Source organism: Triticum urartu, chromosome 2A, assembly GCF_056163025.1.
Source record: "Triticum urartu cultivar PI428250 chromosome 2A, HENAU_Tu73, whole genome shotgun sequence".
Lineage (NCBI taxonomy): Eukaryota > Viridiplantae > Streptophyta > Magnoliopsida > Poales > Poaceae > Triticum > Triticum urartu.
Genome location: NC_141874.1, coordinates 615,606,542 through 615,629,855, shown reverse-complemented (window position 1 = coordinate 615,629,855; position 23,314 = coordinate 615,606,542). Strand labels below are relative to the sequence as shown.

Genomic DNA, 23,314 nt, shown 5'->3' with positions numbered 1-23,314 from the left:
AGTAAATGGCGTCGGATGTCCATTTCAAGATATTCGGTCCTCCTAGCCCGGAGCAAGGGCGGTATGGGATAGCATCGTCCAAAGGTGGACAAGCCATAGAGCTGAGCCGGGGAATGAAGACATGCAAGGATAGAGATCGAATTCTCATCTTGTAGCTCCTTCATATTCGTCCTAATATCTCTGGTTGCGATCTTGAAGAGCTAGGGAGCGTAGGCCTTGAGGGGGTCCTTACTGCTCCGGTTCTCATGGCAGAATAGCAACTTCTCTCCATTCCCGATGGTGATGGTGGTCCATGCCCTGAATAAATCCATGTTGGCGGTGGAGGTCAAGTTTGGCCGGTGATCTTTCTTGTTTCTTTTCGTTATCAAGGTTTTTGCATGCTTGGCCCTTAATCAATCATCCCTTGTATGCTTTTTCGAGCTAGTTTCTGTATAAATCGAGCCAACTATATATATTCTTCTTCAGGAGCACGGCGAGGTTCGGTCAAAAGAGAATCTAGAGTGAGATCTAGAGTGCTCAATTTCAGCATGGGCAAGCCCCAAAACAGCAGCTAGATCCCAGATGTAAACAGACGTATATTTCACTCAAAGAAAATGATGTATATAACTCCGCTAGAGAGTGGTTTTCCCATCCAAAGGCTTCTGTCTGAAAGATGCATGAACCAGGGAGCACTCCAACGTTATGACCGCAGTTGCACATATAAAAACAATACATTGTCGTCCATAAACCTTCTGTCTGAAAGAAAAGGCTGAGCAAACTATGGTATACCCCTGTCTGAAGATAATTGATTTTGGGGAGTGATATGCTACTAGTTTCTGGTAGCATCAGCTCTACGTTTTTGGAGACAAAATAACAATAGCAACCAGTGTAAGATGCACACTGGAGACCAAACTAGTAAAACAAGGAGAAACTGGGGCTTTGCCACCTCAATCGGGAAAGCACAAACTCTTCTGTAATTCTGTTTGTGATCTCATTCTATTTCTACCATAGTAACTTTGTACTGTTTGAAATCATCTCTCCATGGCCTGAATTGGTCGTGATGCGCAATATTCTACAAAGAAAGGGAGTAGATTGTTAGGGACACAGGTCAGTAAATTCAGTTGGCCTAACTAACCAAATAAGGGGAAATGTAATATTGCTATGGAATTGGCCATTTGTTAGGGAAATCCATCTCTCTTTTTTTTTTTGCAGGGAGGGAAATCCATCTATATAAGAAGCTGCCACATGCTATTAACAATCAAGCAATATGAAGAAATCACATGGTAGTTACTCCGTTGTGAACTAGTTTTATCTTTTGCAAAAAGTGAACTAGGTTTATGCCATGATTTTTCAAAATTAGCAACAAGAAAAACTCACACTGATGCACCGTAGCTGTTAGTACTTTGCTGCAAATAAATTCATTAACTACGATTAGTACTGTACCAGCGTGATATTTAACAGGTCAATATTGGTCTGCCTCCATTAACAAAAAATAATCTAAACAAAAAGAAATAGATTTGCTCTAACTGGGAACAGATAAAAAAATGCATTACTCCGTTCTTTAACAACAGGTGGAGACATTATTGGTTATTAACGAAAAAACAAAGAAATGCTATGAATGAGGTTACCTCCATCCAGAAGAAAAATCCACGCAACAGAGCTAACTGGTTGGGTTTGCTGGTGCTTTCTACACGTACTTGTTTCGCAAGATCTGAAGTTAAATACAATAAAACGTGTTGATTAATAGTACGACATGTAAGAATAAGTGTTTCTTGAACAACCGCATAGCAGATTACTTCAAACCAGATACCAATATGATTTGCTGTTACTTTCTCGTCTTATTTGGAAAGATAACTTCTCAAGCAAAACATAGTCATTTATTATAGCAAATAAAATAAACCTGCTAGGAATTTGATTTTGCACTCCCATAATGTTGATGACCTTTGGACATGCGCTGAAAGCTAAGTTACTCAGTTTTAATTCAACACAGCGCATTCGTCATCAGTATAGTTCTCCACAACAAACTATTTCTATTTCAGGTATTTGGCAAAATTGCTCCAAAATCCTCTCACAGGAAAGCTGGACTTCTGCGCCAACATGTTGTGTTGTGTAATTGCTCCACAACCACTTTTCTTCTATCAATTTATTGAGATGCAAGCTTTGTATTTTATCAAAGAAGAAAATAAGAATTACATGAAAATTTGCGCAACGCAATTACGAAAATTCCACAATGCTTGTTGTTCCAAAGTCCTGCTAATTACCTAAGGGTACAGCGTATGTTCACCATAGATTCAAGCAATCCGTCAGCAGGATATTTTGGACATAGATTTAACAAGCTTGTAAACCAATATATCACCGAAAAAACACAATGTTGACTTGCAAGTTTCAAGGTTCAAAAGGAAATGACAATTGCGAGCAAAGACAACCACAAATTGTTTCTTAAATAACAAGGCAGAGTGTTCATTAGGCAGCAAAAATGATTCTGATCCTATAATCATTATGCATAAAAGTTACTTTAGCCATGTGGTCGCAATAATTCCCAGAAAGATGTTTCAACATAAAAATAATAAGGGGAATAGTACATAACAGAAGTCCAATGAACAAAAAAAGTATGTACGTAGTATGAAAGCAAGCATACCTGGGTGACCATCAAAATATGATGGTTGCCTTTCATGTTCAGAGTTGTAGTACTTCACGCCACCGCGTGTTTGCCTTTTCATTGTTGCCGGAGGGCGAGTCGTAGCCTTGTCAAGCAGCGTATCACATTCTCCCTGGCTAAATGGTTTGCGGAGAAGACGCATCAACTTTTCCTTGAATTCAGAATCTGGCCTCTCCATGATATGGGTTGGCCATACAACACCATGTAATTCCTGTGACACATGTGGTAAGCAATTCAAACTATTCCAAGAAAAACACACCATGTAATTCCTGTGAAACAATGAATTTACCACGATTCATGAGTATGTTGAATATGAGAATTATTGTTTAAAAATCTCTCATAATAATAACTAAAACCAGCAATATAATGAAATATTTGAAGGATCATTTAAACCCAAATATTGTTAACCGAATCATATACACTTTTTCAGCAAATATGCTATACATAATATGGTATGTACTATGTATGGCTAATTTTCCATTACTTTGTCAATGTTAATGTTAGTGCTCGCCTTTACCATTGGAGAAACTTGTTTCCTTTTTGCCATTCCTGAATTCACACGGGCTAGGGCTAGGCTTCGCAAACTCGCGCTGAGTCCTAACGTGAGTGTAATGTTGCAGGTATCTGGTGGGAGTATATGTCCAGATTTCCGTATTCAACGGACAACTCTCTTGTCATTTATGTGTATATTCACTCATAAATAGTACATCGTCAAACATTTGTCATAATTTGTCCAAAGTTGTCTCAATTGCATCAGAAACTACCTATTTGTTGTCACACCCCAAATGACTGGTGTCGTGGCCTTAAATTCTCCATGGAGCATGGGAAATAACTAAGCAAACATATAACGGTATAAGCAAGTGATAACTTGGCAGCAGAGGCCATGGTAGGAACCCTATGAGACCAAATGGGGAATGGATCAAAAGCTAATCTACCATGAGGAATTTCCAAGAGTGACATTATAACTTTATATGTTGACAATTGGGTCAGAGCTCTAGTACTCGGTAATTAAGAAGATGCGTACCCAGCGAGGTCCAAAGACTCAAACTTGGGTGACTGCAATTGTTTCGAAGTCGAGTCAAATCTCCACCCTGCCGGATAGTTGACTACTAGTTAGGCCTTCTAGACAAGGGATTTAGGAAGGAATGATGAAGGTTTTCAAGTCATATAGTACATGTTTAGGATTACTTTTAGTGAGCATTACACATATTGGCATAATTTGAGCGACACAAGATGAATAATGACTATGTATCTCCGGGGCTAGGGTTTACGACACTTGGGTTGTGCAGTAACTTTCTTGTACCTTAGAGTGACATCTTACGGAAGTGCAATTGTATGGGTAGATTTAACGGGATTTTTTTTCTCGAATATGCACAAGCATGTGTATCACATATTAAAGAAGAAAGGCAAGATGGCCCATCCATGTCCACGGTATCGCTATATTATGCTTAGAATGCTTTGCACTCCACATCTACCCTTACCCTTAGCATGAAAGTGGACTACTCGCTCTGAACCCACCTAGTCAACGCCCCAAAGAAGGGGTCTAGTTCTTCTTTTAATATACCGGCCTGCCTCCACACTTGACCCTCAGTAATCATCCTACTTATCACATGTTGTATCGAGGGTGTTGCTCCATCAAACACAATTGCATTTATGTGCTTCCATATTTCCCACATGGTCAAGGTGAGAATGGCTCATATGTCTCTTGGTTTGTGCCCAACACCAACCACGCTGACGCACCATTTGTCAAGTATGTTGTTTGTCGACAGTGCCCACCTTGGCATGCCTAGGGCTCTACAGATTTCCCACCAGACAGTTCTCGCAAAAACATAGTCCATGAGAATGTGGTTGATTGTCCATCTTGTTGAGCACAAAACAGGCATGTATCTGATGCGGTAGTCCTCTCCTGGCAAGTCTGTCGGATGTCTAACTTCTGGTCCTCAGGGCTATCCACGTGAAGAGGATACCCTTGGCCATGTGCAGCCTTTTCGTACTGGGAAGGTTTGGAAGGAAACAACCACTCCCAAATGCAAGCTTTCTGCTTGGCTCGTGTTGCATTGTAGAATCCTGATGACGGCGAATCTGGAAAATAGGATTTGCCCCATAGCCCGGTTTCACTTACAGCGACTAATGAGACACAGTGCCACCTTTGCAAGGATTGTCCCTTCTCAGAGGTATGGAAGGTGGTGAATGCCAGGACTGCTATGTGTCCCAGATGATGATGAAATGCCCTGATCAATCTGTCAACAATTTGTGGGAGGAATACCTGGCTATCCCTTGGGAGCAAAGTTTGAAGGTGCAAAACAGGAATTTGATCTAACCCTATGGAATGCCTGGAAAAATAGGAATCACCAGGTTTTCAATGGACAGAGAATGATTTATCAGGTGGTGGCGCACCTAGCCCTAGCAAATATCCGTGCAAAATTCTTGTAGTTACCTCCTTCACGAGTAGTCCACATGCCTCAACTATACTTCCCAAAATAGTCGCTTGTAAAAGCAGTTGTAAAACAACCATGTTCTTGTAATTGAAAGGCGACACTATTGCCAATTACTCGAAAAAACTACCATATCCAATAGACTTCTAGATAGTCTGACTAGGCGCTTGTAAAATTCAAGAACCAACATATCCATGGAATGTATCCGAAGAATTCCGAACAACAAGATAAAGGAAAGTATTTTGAATAAAGCAATCTATTTTGATTCTCCCAAAATAGACGTTACTCTAAAGTCTACTTATGATCATTTTCAGGTGGACTGAGCATAAGTCGAGCAGATCTCCGAAGTTGTGGCTTTCTGTTGTCAGTCTGGAAGTGCGACAAAAATCAGGATCACATATTAATTCATTACTTGAAACTTTGAGAGAAGAAAAAGGAAACCACACGACTATGTCATAAAAATGCTGATGAGGAACATGAAAATATAATCATATGTCAAATCTGTTTGGCTACTTCTAGATACTTCTGTTGTGGCCTAGTATTTCTTTTCTTTTCTTTATCCTACCTACTGTTTTCTAGAGTCTTCTAGTTGTGAGTAACTATGAGTAGAATGGTGAACCTTAAATAATGTTTCTAGAGTATTCAGTTATAAGTAGAAGTATGTGAAGGCTTCCCAAAGCCCTAAAAATAGAGGTCCTCACCTCTACTTTGTACCCAGACTATGTACCCCTACCTATAATAGAACTTGTTGTTCTTATCTAAGATCTTGGAGTAGATCTTGTGCCCTAGGAGTTCTGGATTGAACTCTTGCTGCCCTATCAGCCTACATTCGCCTCTAGAGCGTTATCTAGCGCAGCACGTTGAAGTTGTTTCTTCAACACTTGTGATGTACACATTGTAGCAGCAAGGTGGAGTTGCCCCTCCACGACCTTTGTGCTGCTTCAGGTGGTATCAGAGCCTCGTTGACCCATAATCGTTCTTGCTGTCCTCTTCGAGAGCAAGTTGCAGCAAGCAATGGAGCAATTGGAGAAGAGGATGGATGCTGCTGAACAACAAATCAAAGAGCTGCGTGAAGATCTTAACAGGAGATTTGACCAGCTGGTTGAGATGATAAGAAAGGGTGTCCTCCCTGCTACCAATGAAGTAGATTCATCTAAAGAAGAGGAAGATGTTCATCAAGGAAGGAGAGGTAATCTTGGAGCAAGACCGCCACAACAACATGTTGTTCAACGTGCTTCAAGAAGGCCAATTTATGTTGAAGCTTCTGAAGGTGAAGAATATGATGATGCCCTTGAAGAACCAAATCTCTACGCATATCGGAGAGCACCCAACCCTACATATGCAAGAGATACATACAAGGTGAAAGCTGAGATCCCAAGTTTTAATGGAAATGTTGACATTGAAGGGTGCCTGGATTGGTTATATGAAGTGGAGACTTTCTTTGAGGTCATGGAGGTTCCGGAAGATCGTAGAGTTCCTTTGGTTGCATACAAGCTGAAAGGAGGAGCCGGTGCATGGTGGCATCGCGTTCAAGAGGAGCGCAGGCTGAGAGGAGAACCTCGTGTTAGAACTTGGCGACAAATGAAAGGCCTCTTAAAAGGGAGATTTTTGCCCGCTGATTATGACCAGATCCTATTTATCCAATTTCAAAATTGTGCTCAAGGAAATAGGACTGTTTCAGATTACACGGAGGAGTTTCCAAGGCTACAAGTGAGGTGCAACCTTGCTGAAACTGAAGAGCAACAAGTTGAAAGGTACATCAATGGTCTCAATGATGCTATTCAAGATCGATTGATGATGCAACAAATCTGGTCCATTGATCAAGCACAAGCTCTAGCCTTAAAGGCCGAGAGGTTTGTGAGGATGAGAAAGACAACTAAGGCTCCATATCCTCCATATCCTCATAACGAAGGCTCATCTAGGAGCCAACCTAATAGTGGAAGAAAAGGCCACTCCACCAAAGACAAAACAGCCCATCCCGAAACAAACTAGAAGCAAGGGTAAGGCAAATGAAGGCCCAAAGTGCTATAAATGTGGTAAAGAGGGACACATATCCAGCGGTTGCCCACTAAGGAAATTTGTTAACACGACTATCCATGATGGTGAAAGCGATGAGGAAGAATATGAATCTGAAGATGTAGACGGACAAGAGGTTTGTCAAGAAGAAGGTGAAGAGGTGGTATGTGTGATTCAGCGTGTCCTATGTTCCACACCACAACTCGATGATACACAACGGAAGAAAATATTTGAGAGCAAATGCACGGTGAATGGTAAGGTATGCAAACTAGTGATTGATAGTTGCAGCTGCGAGAATCTTATCTCCCAGAAGTTGGTGGACCATTTAAAGCTTGAAACCCATGATCATCCAAATCCCTACACTATTGGATGGATCAAGAAAGGAGTGAATATGAGGATCACCAAACAATGCAACCTGCCACTTTCTTTGGGTAAGCATTATCGCTCAAATGTGTTGTGTGATGTGGTTGACATGGATGCCAGCCATGTTCTTCTTGGGAGGCCTTGGCAATTTGATGTGGATACTACACACAAGGGCAAGAAAAATTCTTACTCTTTCATTTGGAACAAGAGAAGGATCACTATCTTACCAAACAAAACCGAAGGTAATACCTCTAAGGAGGAGGGGAAAACTATGTTAACTATCTCCCATACCTCTCATGAGTTTATGGAAGACTTGAAGGAGGCAGATTTGTGTGTTGCACTTGTTGTAAAGGGAGAAGAGCACCTGACTGTTGAAATTCCAGCAAAGGTACGTGGTTTATTGGCAGAATTTCAGAACATACTTGGGGAGCCACATGGCTTGCCACCGATGAGAGGAATTCAACATAGAATTGACTTAATTCCGGGAGCAAGCCTTCCTAATCTTCCACACTATTGAATGAGCCAAGGAGCATGATATATTGAAGGAGAAAGTGGAGGAATTGTTGCAAAAGGGGCACATTCGAGAAAGTATTAGCCCATGTGCTGTACCAGCCCTACTCGCGCCAAAGAAAGATGGATCTTGGCGCATGTGTACGGACAGTAGAGCCGTTAACAAGATTCCCTATTCCCCGTCTGGATGATATGTTGGATCAGCTTAGTGGAGCAAGAGTGTTCACAAAGCTAGATTTAAGAAGTGGATATCATCAAATCCGTATAAGACCCGGGGATGAATGGAAGACCGCCTTCAAGACAAAGGAAGGGTTGTTTGAATGGCTAGTCATGCCATTTGGACTCTCAAATGCACCAAGTACCTTTATGCACTTAATGAATCAAGTCCTTAGACCCTTCTTATCCCACTTTGTTGTGGTCTATTTCAATGACATCTTGATCTATAGCAAGGATGAGGATGAACACTTTGATCACATTCGGAAGGTGCTAGAAGTACTAAGGGAAAATGAGCTCTACGTCAACTTGAAGAAATGTGTTTTCCTGCAAACACAACTTCTTTTCCTAGGATTCGTCATAACATGTGACGGCATTCGTGTTGATGATTCTAAGGTTGAAGCAATCCGAGAATGGCCAACTCCTAAGACCATTTCTGAGGTAAGAAGCTTTCATGGACTTGCAACTTTCTATAGGCGATTTGTGAAGAATTTCAGCACTATCATGGCACCAATTACCGAGTGTTTGAAGAAAGGAAGGTTCCAATGGACAGAAGCAGCTGAAGCTAGTTTCAATGAGATTAAACAAAAGCTATCACAAGCTCCTGTCTTGGTACTACCTGATTTCAACAAGACTTTTGAGTTGGAGTGTGATGCAAGTGGAGTAGGCATTGGAGTTGTCCTATCTCAAGAAAGGAAGCCCATTGCTTTCTTTAGTGAGAAGTTAAGTGAAGCTAGACAGAAATGGAGTACCTATCACCAAGAATTATACGCCGTTTTCAGAGTATTGAAAACTTGGGAAGTCTATTTGCTGCCTAAAGAGTTCATTGTTTATAGCGACCATCAATCCTTGAAGAATTTTAGAAATCAAAAGCATGTTGACCGCATGCTAGCAAGATGGGCAGCATATCTGGAGAGGTTTAACTATCTCATCGTGCATAAATCTGGAATAACTAACAAGGTGGCCGATGCTTTGAGTCGTCGTGCATGCCTCTTGACTTCTTTTGAAGCTGAACTTCCGGGCATGGACCAAATAAAGGAGTTGTATGAGGGTGATGAAGACTTTGGCCATGTTTGGGTAAAGCACGCAAGGGGCCAACCATTAGGTGATGACTATTTGATGCAAGATGGATATCTCTTCAAAAATGGTCGTTTGTGCATTCCAAGAAGTTCTCTACGTGACAAGCTGGTTAGAGAGCTCCATTCAAGTGATCTTAGTGGCCATGTTGGACGGGACAAGACTGTCTCTAGCCTGGAAGCTCGCTACTTTTGGCCACAACTAAAGAGAGATGCTGGAAAGTTTGTTCAGCGATGCCCTATATGTCAAACCTACAAAGGCCAAGTCCAGAACACAGGGTTATACATGCCTTTGCATGTTCCTGTCGCTCCATGGGAGGACATCTCTATGGACTTCATCTTGGGCTTGCCAAGAACAAGACGAGGGAGTGATGTTGTGTTTGTGGTCATGGACAGATTCTCTAAGATGGCTCATTTCATTCCATGCCGCAAGACAATGGATGCTCATCATGTGGCAAACCTATTCTTTCGAGAAGTGGTCAGACTTCATGGAGTTCCAAGGTCCATCATCTCAGATCGTGATAGCAAGTTTCTTGCTGCATTTTGGCTCACTTTGTGGAAGCAATTCAACACTGAATTGAAATTTTCTAGCACTGCTCATGCACAAACAGATGGACAAACGGAAGTGGTGAACAAGTTTTTGGGTAATCTGATCCGTTGCATTTGTGGAGAAAGAAAGGGGCAATGGGATTTGGCTTTATCTCTTGCAGAGTTCTCCTACAATAACTCCAAGCATAGATCCACAGGAAGGAGCCCTTTTTCCATTGTCTACACTAAAGTTCCATCACATGTGGTGGACCTGGTGAAGCTGCCATCAAGGGGAAACTCAAAATCAGCATTGTCCTTTGCTGATAATTACACCGAGTTATTTGAAGAGATTCGCGGCGCTTTGGAAACACAAAATCAGAAATATAAACAACTTGTTGATTGCAAAAGGAGGCCAAAATCATTCCAAGCCGGTGATAAGGTGATGGTCTACCTCCGAAAGAGAGGCTGCCTTTAGGTATTAAAGGGAAACTTAGGCAGCAAAGCTATGGACCCTTCTCTATCATGAGGAAGATAAATGATAATGCTTATGTGATAGATCTTCCAAGCGATATGGGTATCTCCAACACTTTCAATGTTGCGGACTTGACTCTCTACCATCCAGAAGAAGCGCTCTATGAAGATAACTCGAGGGCGAGTTCCAAACAACCAGGGGAGAATGATGAGGAACATGAAAATATAATCATATGTCAAATCTGTTTGGCTACTTCTAGATACTTCTGTTGTGGTCTAGTATTTCTTTTCTTTTCTTTATCCTACCTACTGTTTTCTAGAGTATTCTAGTTGTGAGTAACTATGAGTAGAATGGTGAACCTTAAATTATGTTTCTAGAGTATTCCAGCTATAAGTAGAAGTATGTGAAGGCTTCCCAAAGCCCTATAAATAGAGGTCCTCACCTCTACTTTGTACCCAGACTATGTACCCCTACCTATAATAGAACTTGTTGTTCTTATCTAAGATCTTGGAGTAGATCTTGTGCCGTAGGAGTTCTGGATTGAACTCTTGCTGCCCTATCAGCCTACATTCGCCTCTAGAGCGTTATCTAGCGCAGCACGTTGAAGCTGTTCCTTCAACACTTGTTCTGTACACATTGTAGCAGCAAGGTGGAGTTGCTCCTCCACAACCTTTGTGCTGCTTCAAATGCAGATTGATTAGAAGCAGACATGTAATATGTTTTAGAATTCCATCAGAAACACAACTCTAGTTTTTGATTCGTCTAAAAAAATTCTACTTGCCCTACTTGCCTAGTCAAAGTGTGCCGAAAGATGCAAAGCACCATGAGTTTAATATGTTTACTAGGATACTAGAGAGATCATCTGTTGGATCACTAAACAACAAACTGTGATGAAAGCGAGCGTGAAGGCTTCGTTGGGCCTGGCTGGACGCTATTTTGCACCATCCAGATCAGCACACATATAGTTGCATGATATTTATTTGAGGCAGCTCAAAGCATGACATGGCTCATGCCAGTCCTCCCTCCATAGATCACTTTCTTGAGGTATATATAACAACGATCCACGCTTGCACCAAAGGCAGCAAGTGAAAACATCATTAAGCAGATACTTGATGCTAACATTTCTTTACTGCTCTACCGACAACCACATATATAAATTTATAAACCACATATCTACATCTACTAACAAATAGTGCAGGCTGAAAAAAAATGCATAGGAAATTCTTACCGAAGCAGTACGAGACTCGGCATTTTGTACATTACTTGATTTCCTTTTCCTCTTCACAATATTCAGTGTTTCCACAGGCAGCTCCTTCGACGGCTTCCCTTCTTCCTCCACCAACTTCATCTTCTTAGAACCATTTTTGCGTCCATTCTTCTCCTTCTGAACCTGTTTGCACATGTGTATGTAACATGTGCTTACTCTGCTTTAGGCACACGACATCATATTTAACTAGAGAGGGGAAACCGAAATGATTTTACCTTTTGCGGATGCGTAGTGGAATCGCGCACACGAGATTTCAGCGCAGGCTCACCCGTGGTGATCGCCACCACCTTCTCCTTCCCCTTCTCCAAAAAAAATATATTATATTTAGCAAAAAATCTTTTTGTTTTAGTTTGAAATGCATCTCCTCTTTTGTACATTCTTAAATCCTAAATGGGCTACTTACTGAGACAAGGTATGTTAAATACTCCATAAGTGTCTGTACTTTTAAATATTGATACCAGTGACCCCCAGATTAATTGCTGATAAATATACGCCATGCTCCTAAATACTTTTAGTTTTCACATCCTTGATGTTAACATTTCTTTACAGTTTCAAAATATTAGGAAAGGGTTGTAATATGAAGATATTATGTAAGAGAAAAAAATACAACGTAGAAAAAAATAGTTCTATTTAGCCAAAAATGTGCTTTAGTTTTAGTTTGAAATGCATCTCTCTTCTTTAGTACTTTTCTTTGTTCCAATGAACAAGGTCCGCCCGCAATCCAAAATTCAACTTTGACATGAATGCCCCTCTATATTTAACAAATATATACAGCAACTTTCATTTATTCAGAACTAACGTGATTTAAAATGCGATATTGTAGTCTTCGGACATGTTGCAGGAAGCATCAATATAAGCTAGACACATTGGTACAAGATATACACTACTGTTCTAGCATATTGATAGACTCTTATGTGGTACAAGATACATCTACCGACAACCACATATATAAAGTTAAAAGACAGAACTCTACTAAAAAATAGTGCAGGCCGGGGGAAACATAAAGGCATAGGAAATTCTCGCCGAAGTAGTGCGAGACTCGGCATTTTGGACATAAGTTGATTGCCTTTTCCTCTTCACAGTATTCAGTGTTTCCACAGGCAGCTCCTTCGACGGCTTCCCTTCTTCCTCCACCACTGAGTGATGCATAGTGGAATCGCGCGCACCAGGCATCAGCGCAGGTCTACCTATGGTGATCGCCACCACCTTCCCCTTCCCCTTCTCCAAAAAATAATTCTTTTTAGCCAAAAAAAATCTTTTTGTTTTAGTTTGAAATGCATGTTTTCTTTAGTAGTCTTAAATCCTGACTCGGCTACTTACTGAGACAAGGTATGTTAAGTACTCCATAGGTGTTTGTACTTATAAATATTGATACCAGTAACCACCAGATGAATTGCTGATGAATACATGCCATGCTTCTAAATACTTGTTGTTTCAGACATGTTGTACAAAGCATCAACATCAGTTAGGCACATTGGTACAAGACATAATATATTACCGAAAATTCAATGTGGCTCGTACTATCATACGGTATCATTATCTGAGCCATTGGTGCCCCTCAGGATATATGCCCGCAGCCATATTGAGCATTGTATTGCTTTTGGTGGCAACAATATTGAACACTGGCACTGTTGCTTGTCCAGTGTCCATGAATGCAGGGACCGGGAATGGTCTTGTACGGTCTTGTTGCCCCGCATTTTTCCTGGACCGGAGTCCACGCACAACCGATCTGCTGCTTTTTGCTGTTTTCCGTCTGCTGCTAGAACTGTGAGGTCAAGGGGGGCATTGGTGCCGGTTTTTTACAGTCAGAAGAAATATTGTGGTTGTCCGTTGGCTTTGCGGCAGCCCTTGCTTAGCCAGCTCTTGATACTACCTAGCAGAGTATGATATTTATGTTGTGTAGACTGAGATTGTTTTCTACAAAAATGGATGCTCGCTATTTATCTGTGTTTCTGCACAGAGTTCTAGTAGGTGCAAATTATCCTCGACCCCACATTCTAGCAGTAGACTTTTGACAGCACACCGAAAACAGCTAAAACCACAACAACGACATGGATTCAGTTCAGAATTTTCAGGGCAACATCATTTACCTTCAGTTCGGAATTCTTTTCTCGTGCCATCACAGCGATTCAGTTCAGAATTCTTTTCTGGCGCCATCACAGTGATTCAGTTCAGAATTTGTACGGGTGAATTTTCCAAAGAAAAAAAGTATCCCTTCACTCGCAATGCACTCTAGGATTTTCTTGGCAGCCAAAAATGCCAATGGCAGCCATGTGGTGACACCTTTCGCAGCAGCACAGTATGCAAATCTAGCAATAACACCTTTTCAGTTTTCTACTTGTCAAATCGAAGCCTAATGTCAGCTAAAACACAACCAATGCCTCTTAATCCAGCCGGGCACTCGCGAATCTGGTTTCACTGCAGATTCCCCGGACTCCGCCCGGCCGCGTCGTCCAGTCCGCCGCTCCTGTAATGAGCAGTCACTGACGATTCCCGCAGGCCCGTCGCTCCCCTGCTCCCAATCTCGCTTCTCTCGTTTACATCGCAGGCCGCCGCCCCTACCCCCTCCGGGGATATTGGCAACCCGCGCCAAAAAATCACGGGATCGGACGAGAAAGAGAACACGCCGCTGGCTAGCACACACGGCACCGCAGACCGGTCGCGGTAAAGAAAGATAGGGGGATCCAAGGCCTCACCTGAACACCGGAACGACAGGAAAATCGGCATTGCCGCCGTCGCCCTCTCGGTTTCCACCTCCATTTTGGCCTCTCTGTCACACTCGACCCACCCAAACCCAGCGGCACAGCGCTCCTCGCAGATGCAGAGATCCTCGCAGATGGGGGTCATTCGGGAAAAAATTATTCTGGACCATGGTCCAAGTGCGATGCACATCCTGCACTCTACCACCGGTCCATCCGCATTCCATTCCATTTCGTTAGAGCGTCTCGTCGCGCCTCCAATAAACCCTCCCACACGATTTTACCGCGCCGGCGTCAATAAAATCAGCTCAGTCGCGTCTTCAGTAGCCCGTTTTTCGTCGGTTTGGACCGAAACTGACAGCGGCGAACCCTGGCCGAACCCGACACGCTGGGGGCATCCGGGGACGCCGGGGCGAACGGGCGGCGCGGCGACGCCTCCCCTCCTACCACGCGTACACACGACGTGGGCTACAAAGACCCGCCGCTCTCCCTCGCCGCTGGCCATACCATCCCGAGCCCAAACTAGCCGCCGCCGAGCTCTGCTCTCCCCCAGTACGCCGCCGAGCTCTACTCTCTCACATCCGCGCTGCCGAGCTCTCCCCTTCCTTTTTTCCCTCTCCAACGATGGCCGAGCGCTTCCCCGGCGACGCTGCGGCAGCCAACGGCTTCGGCCGCCGCTCGCTCCAGTCGTCGGAGGCGTGGCTCCTGTTCGAGGCAACGACGTCAGCGACTTCGCGGCGCTCAGCGACTTCTTCGCCACGTAGATGTATTTTTTTTAATAATTTATGTAAACGCCGAACATGTTTAATATGAATGTCAAGTTAGCCGAATTTATGTCGAATTCATACGTTTTTAAAAAAATGCGCGTCTAGGGCGACTCTGGGGCGAGCGTGTTCCCAGCCACTCGCCCCCACGCGCCAATCTACCGCCGGCTCGCCCCCAGGGGGCTCTTTTTCGGCGCCCTGGGGGGCGAACGGCTGGAGATGCTCTTAGCTACAATGTCCCACGAGGCTGCACCTACGATGTACAGGCACCATGATGGAGGAATACTGGAATATTGAATTGTTGGAGTTGTGTCGAATATAGTGTATAAGGTAGGTTATAGTTGGACTTGTAGTAAAATTGTGTTTAAATAGGATATGAAGTCATGTCTTAATAGGACACTTGTATCCTAGGCCTCTCATATATAGCGGGGCTAGACACACGATGTAACCTATGCCAGCATAATAGCACAGACACGCAAGGAGGAGCCGGCGACGTGTGCCGGTGCCCGGATGGCCGGTGTGCGGTATTGTGACGATGTCACGAGGAGGAGCGCCCGTAGTCAAGCCCTGAAGCCATATCAGTGAACCTCGTTAACAAATCTCGGTGTCGTGCTCGTGTGATTGCTTGGTCTTCGAATGATTAATGGTATATCTCGAATTTATTTTAACAAGTGATATCATGAGCAAGGTTCGAAGAAGCCGTGGAAGTGATCTTGAGGAGTAAAATCCGGCTTGATCGATTGTTCGCTGAAAGAATGTCGCCAACGGAGTGGCATATGCGGATGAGAAATCGATTTGCAAGCGGACAAGTACAAGAAGCAATTTGGAAGCGAATCACATGACAACAGCAGTGTACAGCGTGTGGCCGGTTTCGACGAGATCGAAAGGCTGCGGCGGCGGCGTGTCACGTAAGCAGAAGCATGTGAAATTCTCGGCGAATCGTGCGGCAGTAGGAGCCGATGAGAGTTCGGTCACAGGATGTCAAGACGGCTTGTGGGCATCAGCTTAGGACGTGGCAGCCTGGCCCAAGTGAGGACTGGCGGTGCGTGCTTGGTGGGCTAGGCCCTTGGGCAGCCGTGGGACTGGATGACCGAGGTGGGTCGGCTGGTGTGCACGTACGGGAAGTTGGGAGCTCCTAACCGGCGCTCTCAGCGCCGGTTTCTCGTATCGGCACCCGAAGCCGATCCGACTGGGCCGGCCCAGCAACAATCTACAGGGGCGCGAAAAAAGCAAAAAAAAAAACACCCTAAATTCGTTCTCAGCAAGTATCGAACTCTGCGTTAGAACAGCGAACAAGAATGCTAACCACCTGAGCTCCTTTGCGCTACTGACCAAATACAGGCAAAGGACTTTAAGTACACTACTGTAGCGCTTTGATTTTTAATTTTTTCAAAACATTTGGGAAAAAGTTCATAAATTATAGAACAGTTCATTTGTTTTGAAACAAATTAATTGATTTTGAAAAAACGTTCACCATTTTGAGAAGAAATTCTATAGATTTTGAAATAGGTTCATCATTTGAAAAAACAGTTCACGAATCTGGAGAAAAAGTTCACAGATTTGAAAAACGTTCATCAAAATTCAAAAAAGGTTCATCGATTTTGAAAAAAGTTCATTAATTTTTTTTAAAAAGTTCATCGATTTTGAAAAAAAATTCATCGACATTGAAAAAAGTTCATCGAAATTCGAAAATAGTTCATCAAATTTGAAAAATAGTTCATCGAATTTAAAAAAAGTTCATCAAAATTTTAAAAAAGTTTATGAATTTCAAAAAAAAGTTCACAATTTGAACAAAACGTTCATGTACTTGCGAACCAATTCATCGGACAAGACAAAGAAGAAAAGAGAACAAAAAAATGGGAGGAGAACGAATAATAGATGGAAATATTAAAAGGTAACTAGATCCCTCCCGGCGGCCGCGTGGTTACAGTGGCGTTCTTTGACGGGAGAGGTACTTGGTTCGAATCCTAGCAGCGCTTTTTTTTGTGGATTAAGACACAAACGAAGACACGTTAGATGGGCCGGCCCAGCCTGACACGGGGGTGTGCGCCCGTTTGCGCCCATGCCTGTAACGGGTGCCGTTTAGGGAATGCCCGGGAAGTTGGACCGGTGCAGGGGCTGCTGTACGCACGTTGTTGCGGTGGACCGAAGATTTATTTGAGAAAAAAGGGCAATCTGCAACACTATAGTAATTGAGGTTAGCATGGACAGCAATTGGATTCAGAAAAGGAGTACGGTGTTTTACCAGGAGTTTAGCATATTGGCGACGTGCATATATGGTTCAGAGGAGCCTGGAAATGCATCGTGAAGATCATGCATACATATGGCATCCAAGACATGCACAGATGTGCGCGTGGTCATGGTGTTGGGTGGAGCATGGTTGTAGTCGGATATGTTCGGCTGGATCAGGCAAGATAGTCTGACGAATCGATGCAAGTCGGTTGGTACAGAAGACGGTGGTGGGATCAGCGACGACGACATAGGAGCGTGATGCTGATGGTGACCGACTTCTAGGCATGGAAACACGTGGCGCAGGCTCGAGTGCTTGTGTGGCTTCGACAAGGCTATGGCGCGGGGTTGATTCAAGACGGTGCACATGAGAGCTTGAAGTCGACAGGGCGCGATGGTGGACTGATATCTACCATGGAGTCATGTTGAAGGATGGAACTGGATTGAGGGGCTACGGTGTAAGGATCCAGAGAATCGAAGCCTATTCGACGGATGGAGAAAAGCGAGTGACACGTAATTCGGACTGGAGCCTAGTGGTCTGATGGAAGCGTGAAACTCGTCATCGGTCGGCGATGATCGGTGGTACTCTCTAGTGGATGTTGAGTGGTGTGGGTTCGCGACCCTTGAGACTCGACCGGGACAGTGGAGTCTCGACGCGGTAATAGCGGCGAGGCGTGCGAAACGCGCGGGACAAGGAGACGGGCCAGGGCTCTGGTGGTCATACATGTGGTGAGACAACTACGAATTTGACTCGGGATGTCTACAAGCGACGGTGAAATTTTTTCAAGTTTCAGACAAGCGGTCAAGAAAGGAGCGGTGATATTGAGTTCAGGTAACTCTTTTGTGTGACACCCAATACGTGAGTTGTTCACTTTCACGCGGGTCAGTTATCAATGTGTGATGACGTTGGACGGATACTCTGAAAGTTGAGACCACAAACTAGAGTAACAAGAAACTTAATTTTACTCGAGTGTTGACTATGGTCAAGAAAAAAAGGGACTACAAGTTGTAGGTGGAGTCATATGGAGTCTTTGAAGTAGCAGCGGTGCTCATGGGATAAGCTCAAATCCAATGTACATGGAAGTTTGACGCATTGAGGAATTCCAGGTGGTGGAGAATATTCGTCAAGGTGGAATTTGTTGGAGTTGTGTCGAATATAATGTACAAGATAGGTTACAGTTGGACTTGTAGTAGTATTATGTTTAGATAGGATATGGAGTCGTGTCCTAATAGAACACGTGTATCTTAGCCTTTCAAGTGGGGCTAGACACACGATGTAACCTATGCTAGCATAATAGCACAGACACACAAGGAGGAGCTGACGACGTGTGCCGGTGCCCGGTGGCTGGTGTGCGGTATTGTGACGTGTCACGGGGAAGAGCGCCCGTAGTCAGGCCTCAGGATATCGCCATATCGGTGAATCTTGTTAACAAATCTTGATGTCGTGCTCGTGTAATTGCTTGGTCTTCGAATGATCAATGATATGTCTCAGATTTATTCTAACATGAATATTGGGAGCTCGCCCTGGCTGCATTTAATGCCCTCATCACCTACCGATCTAGCCATTTTTTTGTCAGAATGAGCCATATCGCTTCTTCCATACTTTTTATATAATGGCATATCTACCCATAACCACAAAGATAAACCATAAACCACGGCTCTAGTACTAAGACACGGTGTAGACCAGGAGAAAAAATTTAAAAGGCCTAGGGAATTCTTACCGAAGCAGTGTTGAGTGTTTCCAGATGCGGTTCCGTCGCCACCTTCATCTTCTTAGCACCATTTTTCCGTTTATTATTCTTCTCCTTCTGACCCTGTTCGCACATGTATATAAAACATGTGCTTACTCTACTTTAGAAACGCGGCACATATTTACCTAAAGAGGGGAAACAGAAATGATTTTACCTTTTGCGGATGTGCGGTGGAATCGCCCACATGAGACTTCAGCGTAGGCCCGCCCGTGGTGGTCGCTGCCACCTTCCCCTTTCCCTTCTCCTTCTTCCCAACGCCGCAGCCGTTCTTCCGTGAAGTAGCATGGGAAGCCGCTTCCACCCCATCCTTCTTCCCTGCCCCATCAGACTTGTCACCAACTGGAACCGGCATCTCGTCCTCCCCGTATTGTGTAACCTTGCGGTTCGTCACCAACACCTTTTGCCGATGCGCAGCGTCGGGATCGCGCACACAAGACTTCCCATCTGTGGTGATCGCCGCCACCTTCCCCTTCCCCTTCCGCTTGTCCTTGCTCCCAACGTTGTTGCCCTTCCCCCCCGAAGCAGCATGAGCGGCCGCTTCCTCCCCATCCTTCTTCCCTGCCCCATCAGACTTGTTACGAACTCGAGCCGGCACCGCATCCAGCCCGCCTTCCGGCACGACCACTATCTGGTGGCCATTCACAAAGCGCACACAACTCAAGTACTTGCGGTACTCCTCATCTATGTCCTCCAATTTATCATACCAAGGGATTTCCTCGGGGGAGTTCTTCTCCTCCACCAGGCGGTCGCTTCCTTCCGGGGCCGGGGAGTGGACGGGGTAGCTTTGGGCTTCGCCAGCGCCAGACGCATCGTGCTTGCTGGTGACGGGAGGGGGAGGGGAGCCGCCCCGGGCAGGGATTCCCTGGGCGCCCATCTCAGCGGCGATGGAGTTGGCGCCGGAGCTTGGAGCGCGTGGCCGTGGTGGCATGGTTGGGGCTTTGTGTGTGGGTTGGTAGCGAAGGGAAACGAACGAAGAGGCGCCTCGTCCAGATCAGGAGTTTTCTGTTGAACGCCTCACTTTTGACTGCCGAGTATTCTGCGAGACGCCAGATGGGGTGCTTGAGTGGACGGTCGGGATGGAAAAGTTCCACTTCGGGAAACTATCCAACAACGCCTGATCGGTTGGTGACGATGTGGTTTTAGCGATGGAAGAGTACTAGATTTAATGAAGGGGCCCCACCCAATTTATTTGCATATATTGAGCACTTTTAATTCTTAAATTACAATTGGTTTTTATGTAAGGCTAACATTGGCAGTGTATCCAATAAAAGACTCGTGCTATAATTGTGGAAATCATTTTGAAATAAATGCAGCAAATAAAAATTAGTAATCTACTGGTGTAAAACCAAATAACTTAGGATTCTTAGCTGGAAATGCATTCAATGCTAGCCCATTTTTAGCTGGAAATTATAGGTGCCTTAGTTATTTCGAAATAAATGCATTGAATAAAAACAAATCTATGCTACAAAAACAAAAAAGGGTAGAATTCTTAGCTAGAAAACATCCGCTGTCAGCCCATTTTAGCTGTAAATCACAGGTGTGCTAATCTACTAGAGTAAACCAAATTACTTAGAATTCTTAGCTGGAAATCTTCCGGTGCCAGCCCATCTTTAGCTAGAAATCATAGTATTTCCATCAACCCCCACAACCATTTCCTTTAGATTTGTTCAAAATGTCCTGCAAAGAAAAAAAAGATTGTTCCGAACACAATAGTGCAAGAAAAGATGCTTAAGATTCTCATGAACTCTTGCTAAAAAGGATTCCTAAAATTTACTGTTTGAAAATGTCCTAGGAAAATACACAGGTTTTGACCTTGAGAAAGTTTTTTTGAATGAGTCAAAAGGGTCAAGATCTATACCCATTAAACAAGTACTAGTGGGTTAGTTCACGTAGTAATATTGGCTTTCTATAGGGTGAATGGATTAAAATTTTGTAGAAAGACACCTTGCTTTATTAGTACTAGCACATATGCCCGTGTGTTGCAACGGTAGAGATATTTATTTGCAAGAAGCAATGGGTGAGGTAATTGATACGTCCACCAAAAACGATCTCCATAGCGGTGCGAGAGAGAGAGGGAGAGAGAGAGAGGAGTTTTGGTTTTCTCACGGGTCATGTTTGTCTCGCGAGATCTTGATAGTGGTTGAGTTAGTCGGTGTGGCAACAACCGTCCAACTCATGCCTTTTTTTCCTCCGGGTCCGCCCCTATCTTGGAGTTGTGCCCGCCTCCTCATTTGGTAGCTATGCGGTGATCTTTGACGCACGGTTGCTTCAACTATTCTCGCTTACCATGGCGTAACCGGATGGATTATTAATTATAGCGCATAAATCCCATTTCATTAGGATTTATTCTCTTTTGATTATTTTAGCGCTCACGTGCCCACAATTTTTTTATTCGAACTAAACAAACATATTTTCTTTTATTGGCCCAAGAAAAAAATTGCTCCCTCAGACGACCCAGTAGGGAAGTGCGGCTGAGGCCAAATACTGCCTTGTGATGGAGCAATTTTTTTCTTGGGCCAACTGCGTGGGGGCTACTATATGACGCTAATTGCGTAAAATAGCACGTGGGATGCACATCAGTTTGTGTATGGGCCAACACACTTGTAGACTCCAAGACGACATGTGTGTGTAAGGCGCAAAAGAATTCAAAAAGTGATGAGCTGAAGGATCAAAATCATGCCCGAAAAGACCCGACAACGTGCTACTAGCCACTCAAAGAAACAAGTCCTGCCAACCAATGGCCAGGTCAAAAATTTAAGATCATACTCTAATGATAGATTGGAACCAATTTTTGTTTTTTTTGAACTGTAGAAAAAAATAACTTTCTGAATATTTTTGGAAACATTAATAATTTTGAAAATCCCAAAGATTTTTCTGAAATTCCTTATATTTTCAGAAATACATAATAAAATTTGGAACATTTCAAATTCACAATTTTATTGAAAACATGAACCTTTTATAATAACATGAACATTTTTTGAATTTGTGATTTTTTTAAAGGAAACATATTTTGAACATTCAAAACAATTTTTGAAAATATGTTTCTTTAAACTCAGACATTATTCTGAATTTGCGAACATTTCACTAAAACTGGAATATTTTTCGTATTTGGAATATTATTAAAATGCAATTTTTTTTGAAAATCTTGAACAACTTTGAAAAAGACAAAGAAAAAATGAAACGTTTTCTTAATATCTGAAGCAATTTTGGAAGAGAACAAAGATTTAATGTTCTGCACATTTTTCAAAACAGAATATATCCTAGACGCCCGACCATTTTTAAAAATTTTGATTTTTTTGAATGTTATGAACTTTTTTGAAAATTTTGAATTTTGAAAAAAAAAATTGAAAGGAAAAAAGACAAAAGAAACAGGAGAGAAAAATAAAAACAGAACACAGAACAAAAGAAAGAAAATGATTCAACCCAGCTTTGGTGCCCTGTGCGAATTTGCGACTATTTAGGCATGAGAACAAAGATTTAATGTTCTGAACAATTTTCAAAATGGAATATATTTTAAAAATCAGAATATTTTTAGAAAATTCGATTTTTTAAGATATTATGAACATTTTTTTATAATTTTTATTTTAAGGAAAAAGTAGAAAGAAAATAAACTTGAAAGAAAAAAGACAAAAAAACAGGAAAGAAAAAGAGAAAGAAACAGAAAAAGGAAAATTGAAACATAACACAAAACAGAAAAATGAAAGGCTTCAGCCCAGCTTGGGCGCCCTGTGCAATTTTGTGACTATTTATCGCCTGATGCGGTAAATTGAGTTTTCCAGTAGCGTGGGCATGAAAATAACTGGATTGGCTTTGTTGGGCCACATTGTGGGTGGCCCATGTACGAAACTCGGGTGTTGTTTCTTTTCTAATGACGAACGGATAAAACTTTAGTACCACCTCGAATATAAAAAATCTCTTCGATGGTGAGCGGATGAAAAATCAGAGAAACGCACCTCGCTTTATTAGTAGGTATAGATACATGATTGTGTAGGATGACAAAACTTTGAATCAAAAATAGAAAGAAAAGGCCACAGAGTATGGAATGAAACCGTGTGAAGCGACAACAAATCATGCTTGTAGTTTGTTTAGAATGGTGGGGCAAGCGAATCACCAAAAAAGAACTTGTTCTCAACATGCTTGACCATCCAAAAGGCCCATGTCTAATATGTTTTTTTAATGAAATGTACTACGTTTCATTCATTAATAGGAGGACCCGGCAGAGCCGGGAAATTACAAGGGAGTACAAGGTAGAGAAGAACAAAATAAAAGAGAAAATAGAAAATAGCGCTGAGGCAACAACAGGGCTAGCGCCAAAAAGAAATATAAAATGAAGGACCATCATTCTCTCCATTC

General features: G+C 43.0%; 1 protein-coding gene across 1 annotated transcript; it reads right to left on the bottom strand.

The window, feature by feature from the left end:
- Positions 1-653: 653 nt before the first annotated feature.
- LOC125539209 (uncharacterized) lies at positions 654-19,927 on the bottom strand. Its single transcript, XM_087544564.1, has 8 exons — positions 19,116-19,927; positions 18,932-19,024; positions 12,542-12,736; positions 11,734-11,817; positions 11,480-11,641; positions 2,618-2,849; positions 1,608-1,690; positions 654-1,051 (listed from the first exon to the last, which is right to left on the bottom strand). The coding sequence occupies exons 1-8, from the start codon at positions 19,887-19,889 to the stop codon at positions 971-973; spliced, it is 1,704 nt and encodes a 567-aa protein (XP_087400690.1). The 5' UTR covers positions 19,890-19,927; the 3' UTR covers positions 654-970.
- Between the last annotated feature and the right edge of the window lie 3,387 nt (positions 19,928-23,314).

Excerpts from the sequence above, each read along its gene's own strand:
- LOC125539209 (XM_087544564.1), bottom strand. The coding sequence starts at position 19,889 with ATGCCACCACGGCCACGCGCTCCAAGCTCCGGCGCCAACTCCATCGCC. Across the intron at positions 11,642-11,733 it reads CCACTACGCATCCGCAAAAG|GTTCAGAAGGAGAAGAATGG; the intron begins GTAAAATCATTT and ends ATGTGCAAACAG. Across the intron at positions 2,850-11,479 it reads CCGAGTCTCGTACTGCTTCG|GAATTACATGGTGTTGTATG; the intron begins GTAAGAATTTCC and ends CATGTGTCACAG.